The sequence below is a fragment of the Aphelocoma coerulescens genome, chromosome 10, assembly GCF_041296385.1.
Source record: "Aphelocoma coerulescens isolate FSJ_1873_10779 chromosome 10, UR_Acoe_1.0, whole genome shotgun sequence".
Classification (NCBI taxonomy): Eukaryota; Metazoa; Chordata; class Aves; order Passeriformes; family Corvidae; genus Aphelocoma; species Aphelocoma coerulescens.
The window spans coordinates 20,743,964-20,762,558 of NC_091024.1; the positions used below are offsets into that span (position 1 = coordinate 20,743,964).

Below are 18,595 nucleotides of genomic sequence, written 5' to 3' on the forward strand. Positions count from 1 at the left end.
TACCTGGCACCCATCTCTCACAGCCAGAAATGAAGTGACAGCTCTCAGACCACTGATCTCTTTGCTGAGCTGTCTCGAGCTACTCCTACACTCACAGCATGAGAGCACAGCACATTCTCCCTCTGCAATGGGGGACACTCACTGGGATTCCTGAGATCAGCTCCTGGTATTTTGGTATCTGTGCTCCTGAAATGTCTATCTGGCAATACATGCTCTGAGTAAAAGTTATGTTCTCCAGGCATGACAAGTGTCAAAGAGAAGCAGCAGCAGCAGCAGCACTGAAGGCACCATGCACAAAAGCAGCAATATGCAAGGAAAAGGGCATGGGACACGAGCATTGAGGACTTTGCCACACAAAAACGTCCCCACTCGCTTCCCAGGAGAAGGATTAATGACCAACCAGTGGAAAGCCTGTTGTAAAGGAAACTTACTTAGCTTCCTCCACCACCTCCACCTCCGCCTGCGCTGTGATGGGCGCGTTGGAGTGTGCTCCTGTTGGGTCATCCACATTCAGCTCCCCGTTGGTTGAGCTCACCACCTGCAACACAAAGGAACACCCCGTTCATGAGGCTCCCTGGCAAGAGCTGCTGTGGGAATGGGAAGTCTGATGAGTATCTGTTTGCTCCTGTCTCTTTGCACCCTTTCAGGAGGCTGCTGGGCTACATGGGTGCCTTGGAGTCTCCAGGCTGGAGCAGCCAAAGCAGAGCAGCAGGCAGGGGCTATGTGTGGGTTCCCTAGCTCACATCCCTGTGCCCAGCACATGACTTGGCATCGAGAGGCCCCTCTGGGAGCACAGGCACTGGTGTGAGCACTGACTGCCAGCCCTACCTACACACATGAGCTGTACGATGCTGATTGTTTTCTCCTGACATTTTTACAGGTGAGCAGCTCAGTCCCATTGCCTGACAGTACCGTGGGCAGAAGCCTCATTCCTTAAGTCTCATTCCTTACACAGCCAATCTTGGGAATTATGTCCTCACCCCAAAGCTACCGACACAGCCCCTCATCTCTTTTTGCCTCACACCTTCGATGATGGCTCACTCCAGCTTTTCCATTACAGGGATAACCATCCAGCTCCCCAGCTCCCAGCAGCTCCACTGCTGAAGATTAGGATTATTGGTTTTTTTCTTTCTCTCAGGGAATTTTGTCCCATCTGTTGCCTAAGAGTGGCCCAAGAAGTGGCCACAAAAGAAGTGGCCAAGGAGGGAGAAGGGTGCAGCTGGCTACTCTCTTAGCTGGGGGGTTTTCTCTTGGGAAGGGCAGAGATACCTCCAGATTTTGGCTGTGGGGTGAGGAGCTGGGCTCAACTCCTCGCTCACTCTCTCGCTCTCGGATTGGAGGGGAATGGTCGAGTTGCTGCTACTGCGGGGGAGAATTCACTACCACCGCGGAGTCCAGCCCTGCTCTGCTTTTTCCTTACTGTGGGTCAGCCTTTGCTCGTAAGAGCAGCTTTTGAACTGGGACCCCATTAACACCCTACCTAACTGCAAAGGACCCTCACCATTTGTTCAGCTGCCTCAAGGGAAAAACTCAGGACTCCGACCCCCTCCCGCCTTCCTGAAGGGCACCTGTGCGGAAGCTGCCGCTGCCCAGCACCATTGATTTCTGCCACTGCCTCGGGCTTTTTTGCTACACATTAACCCAGCATCCTGTGCCAACCGGGACACCCCACAGCTGCTCCTACAGCTGCAGAGTTTGTGATACATTTCGTTTGCCACCCCAGGGTGTGTGTTGGTGTGACCCAGCCCACTGTGGGGCTGGGGCAGCGTGATGCCAATCAATCCCAGCCCACCCCCTGGACCGAGTTTCCCGAAGAGGCAGACTCAGAGGGTGGGTCGAGGGGCGGCTCAGAAGCCTAAGCTGCACCCCCTGGGCGGTGCCCGGGTACAAGCCACCTCTCCCGGTTCGGGAAAATTCCCGGTTACTCGGTTGTTCATTGGTTCTAACTCACGCCTCTCGGTTTCCCACCAGTGGTTCTTGTTAACTTGTATCCTCCCCCTGGCTTGTAACTCATTGGTTGTTTTCCCCTTTCACCGGGGTTTTCAAATTCCCTATAAAACTCAGGACAAGCCTCGGGGGGTGCAATCCCATCACATTCCATCCCTTTCGAGCTTGTTCGGGTTGTGAAACTTCTAACAATAAACCTGTTAGGGGTCAGACCTGAACAGCTTCTCTCTTCCTTTGTCTCCGAGCTAATGTGAGCCGATACCATCGGCTCCTGCCATGTTCCCTCTGCAAAGAAGCCAGCGAGCTCAGCCAGCAGCTCTTTTCCTGATGCCGAAGTCGCTTCAGTGACGCACAGAAGTAACGCAGCTGGACTCTCTCTGACCGGGGGCTCACCAGAGCTCGTGCCTCGAGCACAAGTACTGCATTAGGTGTGCTCGTCCCTGCCATTCCAGCCTGCCGCTCTGAGGATCCTGCTGCAGTCCATTTCGCCATCCAGAGGGGAACCAGGATCAGCTGCCCCTGGGGGTTTGTACAGGAAGCCTCCATCTCTCCTGCCGGCTCGCCCGCCATCACCACGTGAGGGAGAGAGGCGGCCGAGCGGCGCCACAGCGCCCCCTGCAGGCGCGGGGGAATCCCCGCAGCCGCCCCGCCCGGCCGGGAGCCACCAGCGCCCCTGGCGGCCGCGAGCGGAGCTGCACCGAGGGGAAAGGGCCCGCGGCCGGGAGAGGCCGGCCCTGGGCTCTGCTGCTGCTCGCTGGTGCTGCCGGCGCTGCTGTTTGTGTGCCTTGGCACCCACACACACACCGGTAAAGAGCTGCTACTCCTTTTCCCTTAATTTCAAAGTTACATAATTCAGAGGGAAGAGGGTCATGTTCTCCATTCCAAGGCAGGTTCCCACCTTCCTTGGCAGACACCTGTCTTTCAAACCAAGACATCCACATCATTTTCTGGACAACTAATCACTGCTTCATTACCACAACAACCCCCAAAGCAACCTGCATGGGATGAAAGTTTGGCCGGCCCTTCCATGCTTCACCTGGATGTTAGCACAAGCTCCGGCACCTTGCTGTGAAAACCAGGAGCTGCTCTTGGCTCCAGAGCTGTAAGGATGCCCGGTTTCCCCCTGCCCGCTTCTCCTCTTCACCTTTCTATACAGTAAAAGGAGACATCTCCCATGGGGTGGAGGTAGGGGTGGTACCCAGAACTCCTGGTGGCTCCGGATGATCTGACCACCAGGAATGAAGGGAAGGAAGCCCTTGGTGCAGACGTCCCCCAGTCAGCACGCTACCTTAATTTTGAACACCTCAGTCCTACCAGGAGCTGCTGTTTCTGCCAACCAGGCCCCTCGGGCTCTGCCAGGGCAGGTCAGGACTTGGCTCACGTGGTGCTCAGAGCTCTCCTTGAGTGACAACGCCTTGGTCTTCACCCCTTCCCTGACTCATCACGCCTGGGCTGCCCCAGGTTCTCCAGACCCCCACGCCTCCCACGCAGCTCTGCAGAGCGCTGGCACTTAATCGCGCTGTTCCCAGGGCTCTTCCCACACTTTGTTCAGCTACTTGTTAAATTCCATTTTACAAAAGGCTTTGATTTTCCTCCTCGCTTTTCACGTGCCGCCACTTCATTTTCATGTGGCAAATTCCACCTTAAAGGGAATGGCGGCTCGGAGCTGCTGACCTGCCAAGGTCCAGCACGAGCTGGGGCGTCTGCTGAGGAACAATTCCAGCCTCTGCAGTTTAGCAGCCACACACAGCTCATTTCCTGTTCTCAACTGCAGATAAGCAGGATTTTAGTGCTTACAGTGGCACAAGGAGCTCATAAACTGCTCAGGTTGGCAACTCTTCCCGCCTGATTCCTAGGGCTACTTCAGTCTTGCTGTCACAAGGAAACATTCCCCTCACATAAAAAAATACGAATAAAAACATCTACTCTGTTCTGAGTGCTGAAGTTGCACAATCACAGAATGGTTTGGATCAGAAAGCACCTTTTACAGTTCATCTAATCCAACCCCCTGACATGGGCAGGGACACCTCCACTAGAAGAGGTTGCTCTAAGCCCCATCCAGTCTGACCTTGGACACTTCTCTGGGTCACTCTCTGCTCACATCTGAAAACAGAGTTACACATTCATCAGGTCCACCTTATCTTTGTTTCTCTGCTACCCAGTAAAATATCTTTACATTAAGAGGACCATGGCTAATCAAGCCAAAAACGCATTGAACCCAACTCAGTATCAGGAATAAGTAAAAATGTCAACCTAATCTACATTTTCCTCAGGGACATCCTGCACTACCCGTTTCCTTGGCTCAGCTCTGTCCTGCTCCAGGCACTAATTCCCATTTCACCAGAGCCAGTGTTCAGGGTGTTGTGTCTGACAGCAGACCCAGCTCTCACAGCAAAGCTCTGCCAAAGAGGCAGCGGTATCAGAGTTCTGGTTTGCTTGGATGACTCCTGCACCTTCTCTCCACCTTGTCCAGCCAGCTCATTCTGGCTTTAGTGCCAGAAGGTCCCTCAGTGAGCCTGAGTGACAACCAGGACAGGTAGGGCTTCACAAACAGGAATTTTTCAGGAATTTTCCAGGAATTTAAAGACTGGTAATGCTGGCTCCAACATTGTCTGTTGCACATCCTCTGCTCATCTCCTTCCAGTGCAACCCTCTGGAGATCCACCTTGTGCCCACCGTGCCCTCAGACTGGTAGTAGTCTTCCTTGGAACAGCTCAGCTCTTTTCCCAACATTAATGGGGATAATGTCCAACAAATCCTACTTCAGCTTCCTGTACTGCCCTAGAGCACCTCCAACATAGGGAAGAGGGTGCTTTATAGACCAGACCTACTAATACCACTCCTTTCTGTCTTCAGTTTAACAAATTTGAATTCAAAACAGCTTAAAAAATTTTGTTAAAACAGTAAAAGCCACGGTGCTGGACATCACAGCTCGGGTCCCTCCCAAACCACAGCTTGAGCATGACATATGGGACAGGACCAGTGAAATCGCTCTCCTGGCCACAACATCGCTGCAATTTGAGGAGAATTCAGGGGGTTTAACACAAAGGCTGCACACAACAGGAGGAAGAGGTACCTGCACTGATCCTCCATGTCGATCCGCAGCCAAATGAGATGTCAAGTACGAGGTATTTGTCTGCCGGCTCGGCTGGATTTCCCACTCCCCTCGGCGATCGGATGATGCCTGCTCAGGAGTTCAGGAGCGTGAGAGAAAGAGAAGAGAGGGCAAAAGATGAATGAGAAGAAATAAAGGTGTGTTGGTTAGTGAGTTAGTTTCTTTGCAGAAAGCAAGGTATTTACACTTTTAGCTGGTCTACAATTCCCCTTTACCTAGTGCACCTCATTATTTACCTCCATGGTGGCTGCACTGATCCACTGTGTGAGTGGATTTCATCTCTTCTAGCTGCTGAATTAAGGGAAAGATCTATTTTGGAATTAATTTCTTTAGACAACTTCACTTCCATGGATTTCAGCACAGCCACAATCACCCGACAGTATTTAACTACGTCTGTCAGGCCACACACACCAGAGCACTTGGCATGGCAGCAGGATGAGATTCACAAGCTCAACCTCCCTCAAATACATCTTTTAAAACTAAAATTTGCAACATAAACCAAAGCCAAACATTTCATTTCACCCAAAGGCAGTTCCACACACTGATTCACCTGTGCAGTGCAGAAGGAAACATCCACCACACCTGCTTGACTGGAGAGAGGGTTGGGGGCTTTTGGGGTTTCTGCAGAAAAGTAGATAAGAAACTTTGGCTAACAAGTTTCCTCTTTGTTCCCAACAGATGTAAAGGTCAGGTAATTTAAATTACTAGAATTTCATCTGTTTTATTAGAAGAATCACTTTGCACTTGCACATGAAACTCTGGTGGGTCACTATTGGAGGTTAGGATTTTTCCTTTTGTTTCTTTCTCGGAATTTTGTCCTATCTGTTGCTAAGAAACAACAACTACCCATACTTAAGAGAACAAAAGATGTGGCTGGGAGGAGGAGGGGGAAGGGTGCAGCTGGCTATTCTCTTACCTGAGGGCTTTTTGCTTGGGAAGGGCAGAGTTAACACGAGATTTTAGGCTGAGGAAAGGGGATGGGGCCAAGCTCCTAGCTCCCTTTCTCTGTCGGCATCGGAGGAGGATGGTCAAGCTGTTGCTTATGCGGGGAGAATTCACTGCCACAGCCAGAGCCCAGCCCTGTATTGCTTCTTCCTTACTGTGGGTGAGCCTTTGCTCATAAAAGCAGGGGTTGGACTGGGACCTTGTTATCACCCTACCTCACTGGAAAGGACCCTCACCATCTACTTGGGTGCCTCAGGGGAAAACCCGGGACCCTGAGCTCTGAGCCCCTCTGAGGGAGCCTCTCCTGGCCGGGTTCGGGATCCGGGCTGCCGCTGCCCAGCCCCACTGCTTCTCTGTTACTGCTCCGGGCTTTTTGCTACAGTGTCGCCCCCCACCCCCTGCCCCCAGCTCCTGCTACAGGTGCAGTTTCTGATACATTTCATATGCTGCTCTGGAGTCTGCTCATCCCTGCTGTCCCAGCTGCCACGCCGAGGCTCCTGCTGCCGCCCATTTCGCCATTCCGCTCGCCCGCCATCACCGCGTGAGGGAGAGAGGCGGCCGAGCGGCGCCACAGCGCCCCCTGCAGGCGCGGGGGAATCCCCGCAGCCGCCCCGCCCGGCCGGGAGCCACCAGCGCCCCTGGCGGCCGCGAGCGGAGCTGCACCGAGGGGAAAGGGCCCGCGGCCGGGAGAGGCCGGCCCTGGGCTCTGCTGCTGCTCGCTGGTGCTGCCGGCGCTGCTGTTTGTGTGCCTTGGCACCCACACACACACACCGGTAAAGAGCTGCTACTCCTTTTGCTGTAGCTCTGCCTGAAAGCCCCTTAATTTCAAAGTTATAATAACTCAGAGGGAAGGGGTCATGTTCTCCATTCCAAGGGAGGTTGCTTCCTCCTTTGGCAGACACCTGTCTTTCAAACCAAGGCAGTCACCCAGCTTTGATGATAACACATCCAGCGTTCACCTAAGACCCAGGAGGATCTCAGCACACCTGAACCCAACTGACCACTAGGAAGAACGGGTCCCAAGACTGGGAAGTGTGGGACAAACAGATCTGTGCTGGCCTCAGGCCTCAGCTGAATGAGACACCACAGATCTGGCCAAGAAACAAGAGGATCCAGTGAATAAATCCAGGTTTGGAGCAGTGAAGGTGAAGGCTCCAGACACCTTAGAATAAACTTCAACAATCAATAGCAAGTTGTCATTCAACTAGAGCAGGAGCACATACAAAAAGTAGGAGAATTAAAAGAGAAGTCTCCATAAAACATCCATTGTTGTTCCCTTTGCTCTGCCTGCCTCATGGAGTGACCCACAGGGCTGCTCTTCCAAACAGGAACCAAAACCAAGAGCTATTTCCCTAGAGGTGGTTTTGTCATAGGATCATAGAATGGTGTGGGTTGGAAGGGACCTTAAGATCACCTCGTTTATCAATCTTCTCACTACATGTTCCTCCTGTCAGCCTGAGATGCTGCTCACACCTTTAGTCCTTGGTGACATCCAAAGGAAAAGCATTTCCCTTGGAATATTTTTTTTAATGGCTGTAATTCACAAGATTAAGAACAACTGGAGAATTTAAATGCAGGTTTTATGAGCTAGTGGAAAGAACATACTGAGTGCTATTCTTCCACAGCATCAGGTGGCTTGACTAGCCCAGGGAATGAAGCTACATCAGCACTGGGAGAAGCCTGGGAGCCTGGAAGCAATTTCCAGGAAAGGCTCCAGTGGCCACAAGAGCCAGATTTGTCTCTTTTAGCTCTACATCCAAGTACGTGACAAACTGGGTTTGAAGTTGGCTTGTGCTGAGCCCAACACAACCTAAGGAGCGACACTGAGGAAGTGATGCCATGAAATTCAGAATAGAATAGAACAGAATAGAATAAAATATTCTGAGCTGGAAGGGACCCAGAAGGACCATCAGTCCGACTCCTGGCCCTGCACAGACACCCCAACAATCCCACCCTGTGCCTGAGAGTGTTGTCCAAACACTCCTGGAGCTCTGGCAGCCTTGGGCCATGACCATTGCCTGGGGAGCCTGCTCAGTGCCCCAGCACCCTCTGGAGGAAGAACCTTTTCCTAATATCCAACCAAAACGTCCCCTGACACAGCATGGGAGCATCAAGTTCCCATTAACACTCATCACCCTCCTACCAGCTTCCATGGCAAGACTAAAGACTAAAGAGGAGGAAGAGCTCACTCACCTTTGATTAAAACCCTTCACTTTCCAGAGGAAAAGGCTACAAAGAGGAGATCCCACCTTAGCTCTTTACTGGGAGCCAAATATTGTAAGAGACAATCTGCAGTTATTACACCCAAGAAGAAAAATTAGGCCATTAAATCTGGAGGCCCAAACCCACGCCTCCAATTCACTGCTCGAGATGTTTATGTTATTTTGCCTTTTTCCTTTAGAGAAATGCTTTGCTCAAGACTTTAAAGGAAAATCCCTCGGAAGAGAGTTGTTTGTGTTTTGGTGAGAAGAACCTGATTTCTCCCATGTTATATTAAATAATTCATCATCCTAAGTAATGTTTAAGTGAAAATATGACAAAAACTGCTGTGCAATCCAGCATCCAGACTACCCGTGCAGCTCAGGAGAACGAGGCCTGCAGGCTGCCTGCCTATTTGGGGATTTCTTTGGGTCTTTGTGAACTAAAATGCCTGAAAACGAAGCCAGGTGTCACTGTGCTGTCAAGGCAACACGATGCCTCACGCATACACAGCGTGAAGGTCTGTGGTCAAGGTGGACAATGGGAAACTGGCTGGACAATCCTCCCAAAACCAAGGGGTTACTGCATCCATCAGGGAATTTATTTAAGCAGATGACTGTATCAGGGCTCACACTCCAGCCCACACTGATCACACATGCTGCAAACAACCCGGCTTCCTACAGCAACACCCCAAGGAGGAGCCATCTCAAGTGTAGCTGATGGACTGGGATGTATCCTACCTTATGTTAGCTGTGTGACCCTTCAGAGCCCAGCAAGGCTGAGCCCAGGCTGGTTGTTACACCTCATGCTCGGTTCTGCACCCACAACCCCTAGCTCGAGGAACCAAGCAGAACATGGAGGTTGGAGGAGCAGAATAAGCCCAGAACCACTCCCTTGGAATAAGAGCAGCAACAGCTCCAGCTGGGAGCTGCAGTTGGAGACCTACTGAACGTCTGAGAATTCTGTTACCACGGAAAATCCAAACTCTCAACACCAACAAAACAGTACAATGAGAAAGGAGAAAATGGGGAATTCAGCTTCCCCGTGGCCGCTCATCCAGACCATGATGCCTTCCTGAGGGTTCTGCCCTGCCTGTCCTTCGTGCTCTGCAACACTCACACTATGAACTGGACGCTCTGAGAAGGACATATGGATGTTCTTGGGACACACATCCCTATCGCAGCCACACGCTCCGTGGGCAGAGGGCACCTGGGAACAGGCTGCCAACAGCACAACTCTGTCTGCTCCACGGTACATGTGCTATGAGTAAAAGCACCCCAAAAAATGTGGTAGTCAGGGAGTCTGACCAGGCTGGATCATCAACTTTAACCCATGTTACCCCATTCCAAACTGGACTCTGGCTGGCTCACGATCCCGAGGAATTCCACTGGTTGATACCTTATTTCAACAACGTGTTGCTTTGACAAAATTCTCCTCAAATCATCATCTCTAAATTAAGCAGGAATTGTCCGTGCCATGACCAAGAATCAGCCCCAGCCATCTATAGTGCCATGTGGCTTCTGCTTCTCCAGTGCCAGAGGAGTTGGGAGAGGAGCCAAGCGATGCACCTGATTGCGAAGGGCCTGTTGCGACGGTCGGTCCCGGTGGATGTGGCTGTCTCTTGTCACTGCAGACGTCCCAGAATCTACATGGACAGATCCCACGGGAGTAGGCTGGAAAACAAAGTGTTGGTTAGGGTGAGGACTCTCACATGTGCACACCCACCTTGTCAAGCTGGTAGGAAGCAGAAAAAACATCAAAACACTGCCCAAAGGAACCAAGGAGAATTACAGCCAGGGCTATAAATTCTCTGTGATTTACAGACATGAGATTTGATGGTGGACACCAGCACCACATGTCTCGTATAAAAATTAATTAAGAAGATGCAGTTAGGTGCCTGTTTCAGTGTCAAATCACACCTAGTGCGTCTCACACAGAATTATTACAACTGAAAATATAGAGACTTGTTTTCCTCATCCCATCGTCTCACCACTTGTAAAAATCACGCTTGCATAGAAACAGGACGTGTTAAAATTAAAGCTTCATCTGCTCTCTTCTCACCAAAGTCATAATCCCTGCTCCCAACATCGAGATCTCCATGGCAACCACCGCAGTTGTCAGCAATAGCACGCTTGTCTTACAAGGTGCTCTTTATCAATTGCCTTTGTAATTAAAGAAAAATGAAGAGAAAATCTTGATTCACAAAGGGAATGATTTCTTAGGAACTCTGCTAAGCACAGTAAGCATTGGGAATGCTAAATATAGTTGTGACAGTAAAGCACTGGCAGTGGTACCAAGTTTAGCACTGATGGCATTTGATCTGGCACCAGTGACAATTCATTTACAGATGTCATTACTGGTTTTTGGGGTGGGTCATGAGCAGAATGACCCAAAACAAAGAGCTTTAGATTCTTCTGCCATATTTCCCCATAACACATCCTTTGCCCAAGGCCCTTCTGAGTTTAACTGGCTTTTGATGATAAAGGTGACGCAACAAAATCAGGGTCATGGTCCACATGGATTCATGGAACTGCTAAATGGAGGTTGGTTACTCCCACATTTCCTTGCCATGTGCTGTACAGAGCTGGTTTGGCCTCTGAGTGTCCTCCAAGATATTCTGAGTTCAGGAGAACAAATTTAGATTAGATATTTGGGAGAAATTCCTTCCTGTGAAGGTGGCAAGGTTGCCCAGAGAAGCTGTGTCTGCCCTTGGATCCCTGGAAGTGTCCAAAGTCAGGTTGGACGGGGCTTGAAGCAACCTGGGATAGTGCAAGGTGTCCCTGTCCGTGGCAGGGGGTTGGAACAAAGTGGGCTTTAAGATCCCTTCCAACCCAAACCATTCTGGGATTCTGCTGTTCACTGAACATCCATCAGAGCCCTGCCTGGACCTCCTGTACCTTTCCAATGGGCACATGACCATTATAGGGGGTTTCTACGATTCTCCTGCTTTGAGATGGATTTTAGACTCTGGTCTCCAATCCTGTGCTAGACTAGAGGGAATTCAGTCTCATCGTGTTCATTGTCACAAGTGGGAAAATGAGGCTTGAATGTCCAGAGAGGTGGGATGGGGCCTCTGTCCTTCAGGAAAACTCCCAGGCACTGCAAGAACCCCCTGAACACAACGTCAGGACATCTCACTGTGTTGAGAAATGAAAGATTTGATCCTAAACTCACTGGCATTAATTGGGATTACTGGGAACAAAAAGGTGGGGAAGCAGCACCTGGAAGGCAAGGCATGGGATTTTGCAGGGACAACTCACAATTGGCCTGCCGACCCAGTCGTAGGCGTAGTCAAAGGTGTAGCCTTTCTTTTCAAACAGCTCTGTGAAGATGGTCCGTAGGTAATCGTAGTCTGGTCTCTCAAAGAAGTCTAATCGCCGGACATAGCGGAGGTACGTGGCCATCTCCTCTGCCAGAAAAGGGGAAAAAGCAGCAGCTTTTATCCAGAATCTTCCAAAGGAGTTGTTAGAAACCAATGTCTGGGCTGCCAGCGCTGCCTCTGGCTTTTCCCCTACAAGTCATGGTTTTTAGTAACGTTGAAAACAATTCAAACACTTCTCAAGCAAAGATGGAAGTCCCACCCCTGCTCAAATCTCACTTCCACACCTTGATTTATTCTGTACATTTGTATAAAAATAAACAGAGTGAGAAATAAACTCCCTGAACCTGATGACAGGCTGCTCACAGGCACTTAGAATGCTGTTGCCCGGAGAAGCTGGGGCTGCCCCATCCCTGAAAGTGTCCAAGGCCAGGTTGGATGGGGCTTGGAGCAACCTGGGACAGTGGAAGGTGTCCCTGTCCATGGCAGGGGGTGGGACTGGATGAGCTCTAAGGTCCCTTCCAACCCAAACAAGTCTGGGATTCTGTGATGCCATGTTTCTATAAAACAGCCACAGACATTCATCTGGGGAAGGAAAGCAGGAGATATTGGTGGGCTCCCAAGGCATCCCAGAGCTCCAGCAGCAACCAGGGTCTGTTTGCCCAGAGCACGGCAGTGCCCAACCTCATGACACCTCTGAATATTCAAAACTAGACTAGAGGGGGAGGGTCCAAGGTTAATTTACCTGAAGAGGGTTAATTTACAGACCAGGGTTTGGTGTTAAGCTATTGAATTGCTTTCCTGCAGCTGGGTTGCAGTTTGCATGCACAGAATGTTGAGCCCTAGGAACTCATGTCCTGCCCCTTCCTGGCTCTCCCTTGGCTCATGGCCTTGCCTTCAGCTGACAAAAATAAAGAACAGAACTGCTCATTGATACTTAACTCTGTCTGTGGCTTGCGACTTCCATGGAGGTAAAAGAGGGGAAAAAAAAGGAGAAGAAAGAATCCCCTCTTTTAAGTACCTCCAGAAGGTGGAGAACAACTGGTTTCAGGCAAGGAAGGAACAGAACTCAGTTCTCTCATCTCCCATCAGCCCAGACCTGAAAGAGCTGTGAGGAGGAGTACTGGGAAAAAGATGAGAATGGCCAACCTGAAGCCACTCTGGTTGGAATCAGGTGGATTTTGGAATCACACATCTGGGGAATTACAGTGACTTGAGTGAACAACGAGCCCGTTCCAGGCTTGCTGCTGTTGTTCCACAACAGCTCTTACAGGAATGGGATTAATTGTGGGTGCTCTCCCTGGTGTCAGGACTTCAGAAACCTCCCCAAAACCTCCCAGGGCCACTCTGTGGCCAAGGGACCCTGGGGAAGGCTCTAACTCTGAACCCTGCTCTCCTGGCTCCAGGGTGTGTTTAACTGGAGATCAGGTGCTGGGCTTGGCTAGAAGCATGTCCTTAGTAACACTCTCCTTAAAACTGCTCCCAGAAGGTGGCATTCATGGCCAGACACACCATCCCAGCTTCCAAGCTGGCCACCTACACCTGCAACACCTGTAAAACCTTCCATTTGGAAAAGAATTAACTCAGGTGTTCCAACACGGTCATTTGGGAGAGGGAAAATAATGAGGAGCTCTTTTGGAAGGAAGCCAAGAAGCACAGCAGGCACACGAGGCCCTTGAGCACTGTCCAGTCTCCTTCATGAGAAGAGGTTTGTTCATTTTAGGAGCTCAGGCCCTGTTAATTTATAGCAGCAGCTCCAGTTTTTTGCCAGCTGGAGGAACGACATGATGGATACATGTCATCCAAGTACTTTCTGCCAGAGGAGTGCAGGCCCATCCTGTTTAACAAGGTATGGCCACCTCCAGCTGCACTCACACGCTCCCACCAGGGCTTTACCTGGAAAGTTCTCACAGAGAACTTCAACTGGAGTGTTTCTCTTTGTGTCCCCAATCTTCTGATACCTCTCTTTTAAGGTGTCAGCCTGCAGCGCACAAAGACAAAACAGTTGTGGAGAAAGAGTTCAACCATGTAAGAAAGGACATGCTGTATGGGAAGAAAAACAAGGTATTTAATGCCCATTCTGGGTGACATCAGGAGATGTTACTTTTACCTGAACTGCATCCTGGCCTACACCAGTAGGAACATTTCACAGGCTATCGGCAGGGAACATCCAAGGATGTTCAAAGCATCTTCATCAATGAAAGGCACGACCCTTATTAGTGTCTCACAAGGCTCATTTCTCACAGCCCAGTCCTGAGGACTGTGCAGGGAAGGTTTAATGGGAGAAGGAAATAAAGGTGCATGAACTGTGATGGCACATCAGGACCTCCCCAGGCTTAGGGCCATCAAGCTGCCTTCACAAACAACTGCAAAACAAACCCATTACACAGCAGTTTGGGTCTTCCTCTGTGCAACAGGATGTCACCACATTGATACTGACTCTACATCAGTCACACTTCTCCCAAATCCCAGGCTGCTCCCACACAGCCTCTCCTTTCACTCCCAAACCATCATCACTCAGCACGGTTTAATATCTGGTCAACAAGGAAATGAAACCATTTGCAGTTGGATTTCCCACCTAAATCACCCTGAGGCAGAGAACTCTGCTGCAGTTGGCACCCTAAAAGTGGGGTTTCTTGCCTCTATTTCAAAATATGCCAATTAGACCTGGCAGCAGCACAATTAGCACTGTAAGATATTCTCTGCAGACACAGCCCTGACAATACAGACCAGAAGTGTAAGCTGAGGAAACCTAGAAGAGCAAAGATACCACATTCTAAATCCAGCTGGAGAGTCTGTGTTTGCCCTGGACCTCAGAAAGGAGTCAACTAATTCTTATGAAGTTCAGCACTGAACTGAGGAACTTTAGTAGAACCTTGTATAAACTTGGAATTATTTTAGAATAATTTACAGGATTAATTTAAAGCAGATGAGTTCAACTAAGCCAGAAAGAAAACATGTACTAGAACAACACACTTACAGAGAGGCGTGGACATAAAATCAGAGAGTCTGATTTCTTTCACAATCCCTTTCATGCTTGAAAAACCCTTCTTTGCTTTTATGAGCTGTTGCCAACATTTCTGGCATGTGCCTGATGAGGCTGAGCTGAGACTAACTCTGGATAGGTGGTGACAAACAGCTGAACAAGGTCTATGCCTCCAGCTGGGTCTATAACCCACTGACCATTGCAGAGCTCTGAACCCAAAGCCTCGACTCCTTTTTCCAACAGGAGCTCTTGTCTCCCCTGATAAACCTAACCTGATCACATTCAGTCCCTTCACTCCCTGCAATTCCAAAGCTGAACACAGTAGCTTAATCATCAGGGAGGTGATGGAGAAGTGAAGATGCAGCTTCCAACAGCTCTGGAGCCAGCAAATGACTTACTCCTGGTTAGCTCAGCTGATGGATGTTGGCGGCAGTTGGTAACTCAATTACTTGCAGCTCTCCACATTGTACACAGCATCTCATAAACTCCCCAGCACTGAGTGTCCAGTGCGTCTGGAGGGAAGCCAAGCCCAAGACTTGTGCCAGAAAACCAGTTTTTCAAGCTGAAGTCCATCTGTGCATCTAAACCCATCAAACTGCTCCCATTATAAACACAGATCACAGATGCAGCTGGGGGATTGTGTGCTGTAACTTGAATTTCATAAACAACCACTGTGTCCCAGTCACGCTCCAGCTCGGGGCAGCTTCCAATCACAGCTCTCTCATTGTTTCTGTCTCTCTGTTCAACCTTCTCTCCAAAATTCTACCAATTCGGCAACTTGAAGTGCCAGGTAATGTATTTCTACCTTAAAATCTTCCCTGTAGCTAAACTTAATGCCTTGGTGTTAGGCTTCAAGGACACAAAGGAGAGGACAGTGTTTCTGACTGGATTTTGCCAATGTTTCCCCAGTGGATTCTCCTTTGGGTAGAGACTAACCAAAGTTTTAAAGGACAAAACCTAAAGCTCAAACCTACCTTCAATCCTTGCCAGGGCAGGCTGCCTCGGAGGAAATACATGAACATATGGCCAAGGGCTTCCAAGTCGTCTCGACGACTTTGCTCTAAAAGAGAAGACAAATTATTGCTGCAGAGGCAGAAATGGCTCTGAGATCTCAGCAGCAGCCACACCTGTATCTGAGATAAAGGTACCACAGGGACGTCCACTCGCTGTCTGCAGCTCAGATCTCGTGCAAAACCACCTAGAAGCTGTTTCAGAAAGTCAGAAAATGTGTAAAATCAGCCAGAAGCCATGAGATAACATGGGAGCTGCACGACACACAGCTCAACCTGAGGTAGAACGGACAACTCTTAACTGCAGAGGAATAAAGCAGTGCCCCAATTCCTCCCCGACCTGCCAGTGTCAATGGTGCCATCTGGTGCTGGATCATTTCCTCTGGACTAAACGGGAACAGGGGGTACTCACAACCAGCTGCAGGGATCTACCCTTGCACAGTGCCAACCCTTTCCCAATTGCCCCTGCTGCTCATCAGAGCAGATCAAAAATAGCTCCTTCCAGCGCTGCCGTGGGACACTTGCTGCTGTTGCCATGCAGATGTTATAATGATAAATGAAGGGGGGAAAAGGGGCACGGAGCCAAAGGAAAAAGTATCCTTAAAACAAGCTGCCAAAATGTATCCAAAACTCCAGGAGAGGATAGGAGAGAACAAAAGATGTGCCAGCAATGCTGGGCTGGGCTGAGCTGTATCCTTGGGTTCACTGAGCTCACGACTCATGTGGTGCAACCTCCTCTCCTGTGAACCCCACCTGCTCCAAACAATGTCCTCCACGATCAGGAGCAGATCCAACCCATGACACTGTGGCCACTTAACCTGCAGGAGATGCTGGGAGTGGGAACACTGGGGACATGGGAACTGAAACAACAGTTCCTGAAGTTATCCTGATAAAAAGGGGGAAAAAAGAGGATGCCCTGGGTCATTTAGAGCAGTGATGCAGATGGACTTCCAGGAAGATGGCTGAGTGCACTTGTCTGTCAGAAAAACTGCAGACCCCCGAGTCTGAAATGTGAAAGGACTGATTCCGCCTGGGCTGGTCTCATCAGCTCCTCACAACCCCTCTGGGCAGGGACAGCCCCCTCAAATACACCCCCAGAACCGATCTGGACCCTTCCCCTGCATGAGCCATGGCAGGAGCTGACATCCTGTGGGAAAGAGGTCCTAAGGAAGGCACAGGGTGCACCTCAACCACAAACACATCTTCCCTCCGCATCGCCCGCACCAGCAGCTTCCCAGCCCCACTGCGCCCTCCCATTCCTCCAGCTCTGCCTGACTCTTCACTTTCCAAAATTAGAAGCTAGGCTCATCCCTCCTGACGCCCCAAAGAGAGTGAGCTCTCCAAGTGGGAGCCAACATGCCGGGAGGCCTCCCAGAGAATATTCCATTATCTCACTGCTCGTATGGATTTAAGAGAATATAAACATTTAATAAGTTTTTTTTTTGCCTTTCAGCCACAGAAATGTAATCTTCTGGTAGGAAAGAAAGCAGCGAGGAGAGAAGATGAAAGCCAGGATTAAAGTTATTTAAATCATTCATTTTCTCCAACCAATTACTAGGTCAGGGAACATCCAACTCTAACACCTGGAACTGCAAGGCATTGGGACAGTGCTGTGCTATAAAAATCTATTTGTCCATCATCCAGTGCAGCAATCACCGCCTGCCTGATTCTCTTATATCAGTGCAGGGCTGCTCCCAGTTACTTAGTTCCTAATAAAAACTATAATTATGAGGCTTCCAACATTTCAGCTGGCTCGATTCCTCAAAAGAGGGGAGGAAAAAAAAGCCTCACAACTGTAAACAGCATTGGAAGGTTCACAAATAGCTCCAAGGGTGCGAGAGAGCTGTGAGCCAAGATGCTGTGGGAGGTCTGTAGGATTCAAACGGCAAGCTGGAATGTGTCCAGGGAAGGGAATGGAGCTAGGGAAGGGGCTGGAGCACCAGGAGCAGCTGAAGGAGCTGGGGAGGCTCAGACTGGAGAAAAGGAGGCTGAGGGGGGATCTTCTGGCTCTCCACAACTCCCTGACAGGAGGGCGTAGCCAGGGAAGGTCGGGCTCTGCTCCCAGGGAATGGGGACAGGATGAGAGGAAACGGCCTCAAGTTGTGCCAGGGGAAGTTTAGGTTGGCTATCAGGGAAAATAATTCACTTGTCAAGGATTGAACAGGCTTCCCAGGGCAGTGGTGGAGCTGCCACGCCTGGAAGTGCTCGAAAGGTGTGTGAATGTGGCACGTGGGGACATGGTTTAGCGGTGAACACGGCAGTGCTGGTCAGTTGTTGGACTCAGTGACCTTGGAGAGCTTTTCCAGCCTAAAGGACTCCCCCCCTGCAGACAGACCTTTGCCAAGGTGTGTGTTGATGGACATGTATCTCGCCGTTCCAGTGAGGCTCTTGTGCTCCCTGTAGGGAATGTGTTTTTTGGTTTCCGGGTCAATGTACTCCTTGGCCAATCCAAAGTCTATGATGTGGATGACGTGCTCCTTCTTATTGCCCTGCCGGCCAATGAGGAAGTTCTCCGGCTTCACGTCGCGGTAGATGAGGTTCTTAGAGTGCACGTACTCCATCCGAGAGATCTGCAAAACGACCGGGGAAACGTTATTTGTGAGCAGGGCTCTGGCTCCCAGCAGAGCTGCAAGAGGGATTTGTCATCCCCTCCTTTCCAAGGCTATCGTGCTGTGCTCCCTGCTTTATTCCCACGGAAATGGCAAAGGCTGCTTCTGAGGCGTTACCGCTGGGATGCAGCTCTTGGCAGGATGCCACGGGGAGCTGCAGCAGCCTTTTTGTATTGATTTTAAACATACTAAACTGCTTACCAAGAGCTCTTCCCTTGCCCACCGCCTTCCCCTGTTGCTCTGTGTCTTACCACCTTCCTCCCTCGACCCATATGTTGTCTTAGACACGCCAGATTCTTCATGGAGGGGGATTTTTGGGCAGGCAGAATCTTTACGATCTTCAAAGCTGACTAAAATAATAATTAATCTCATTGCTGTCAACTAGGAATAGCTGGAATACTTTTCAGCTTTTGACTAACTTTTTTCTGGAAGTTTGACTGAAAGGGAAGGTGAAAGGGCAGGAAT

At 50.1% G+C, this 18,595-nt stretch overlaps 1 protein-coding gene across 3 annotated transcripts in view; it reads right to left on the reverse strand.

The window, feature by feature from the left end:
• CSNK1G1 (casein kinase 1 gamma 1) overlaps positions 1-18,595 on the reverse strand; it is a 105,568-nt gene that overhangs the window by 7,864 nt on the left and 79,109 nt on the right. For all 3 annotated transcript variants that reach the window (XM_069025490.1, XM_069025489.1, XM_069025488.1), the window contains 7 exons: positions 17,857-18,091; positions 15,486-15,571; positions 13,422-13,506; positions 11,467-11,615; positions 9,775-9,879; positions 5,024-5,131; positions 432-538 (listed from right to left, as the gene is read on the reverse strand). In XM_069025490.1, the coding sequence (XP_068881591.1) occupies positions 432-538; positions 5,024-5,131; positions 9,775-9,879; positions 11,467-11,615; positions 13,422-13,506; positions 15,486-15,571; positions 17,857-18,091 (875 nt within the window). The remainder of the gene's footprint in view (positions 1-431; positions 539-5,023; positions 5,132-9,774; positions 9,880-11,466; positions 11,616-13,421; positions 13,507-15,485; positions 15,572-17,856; positions 18,092-18,595) is intronic.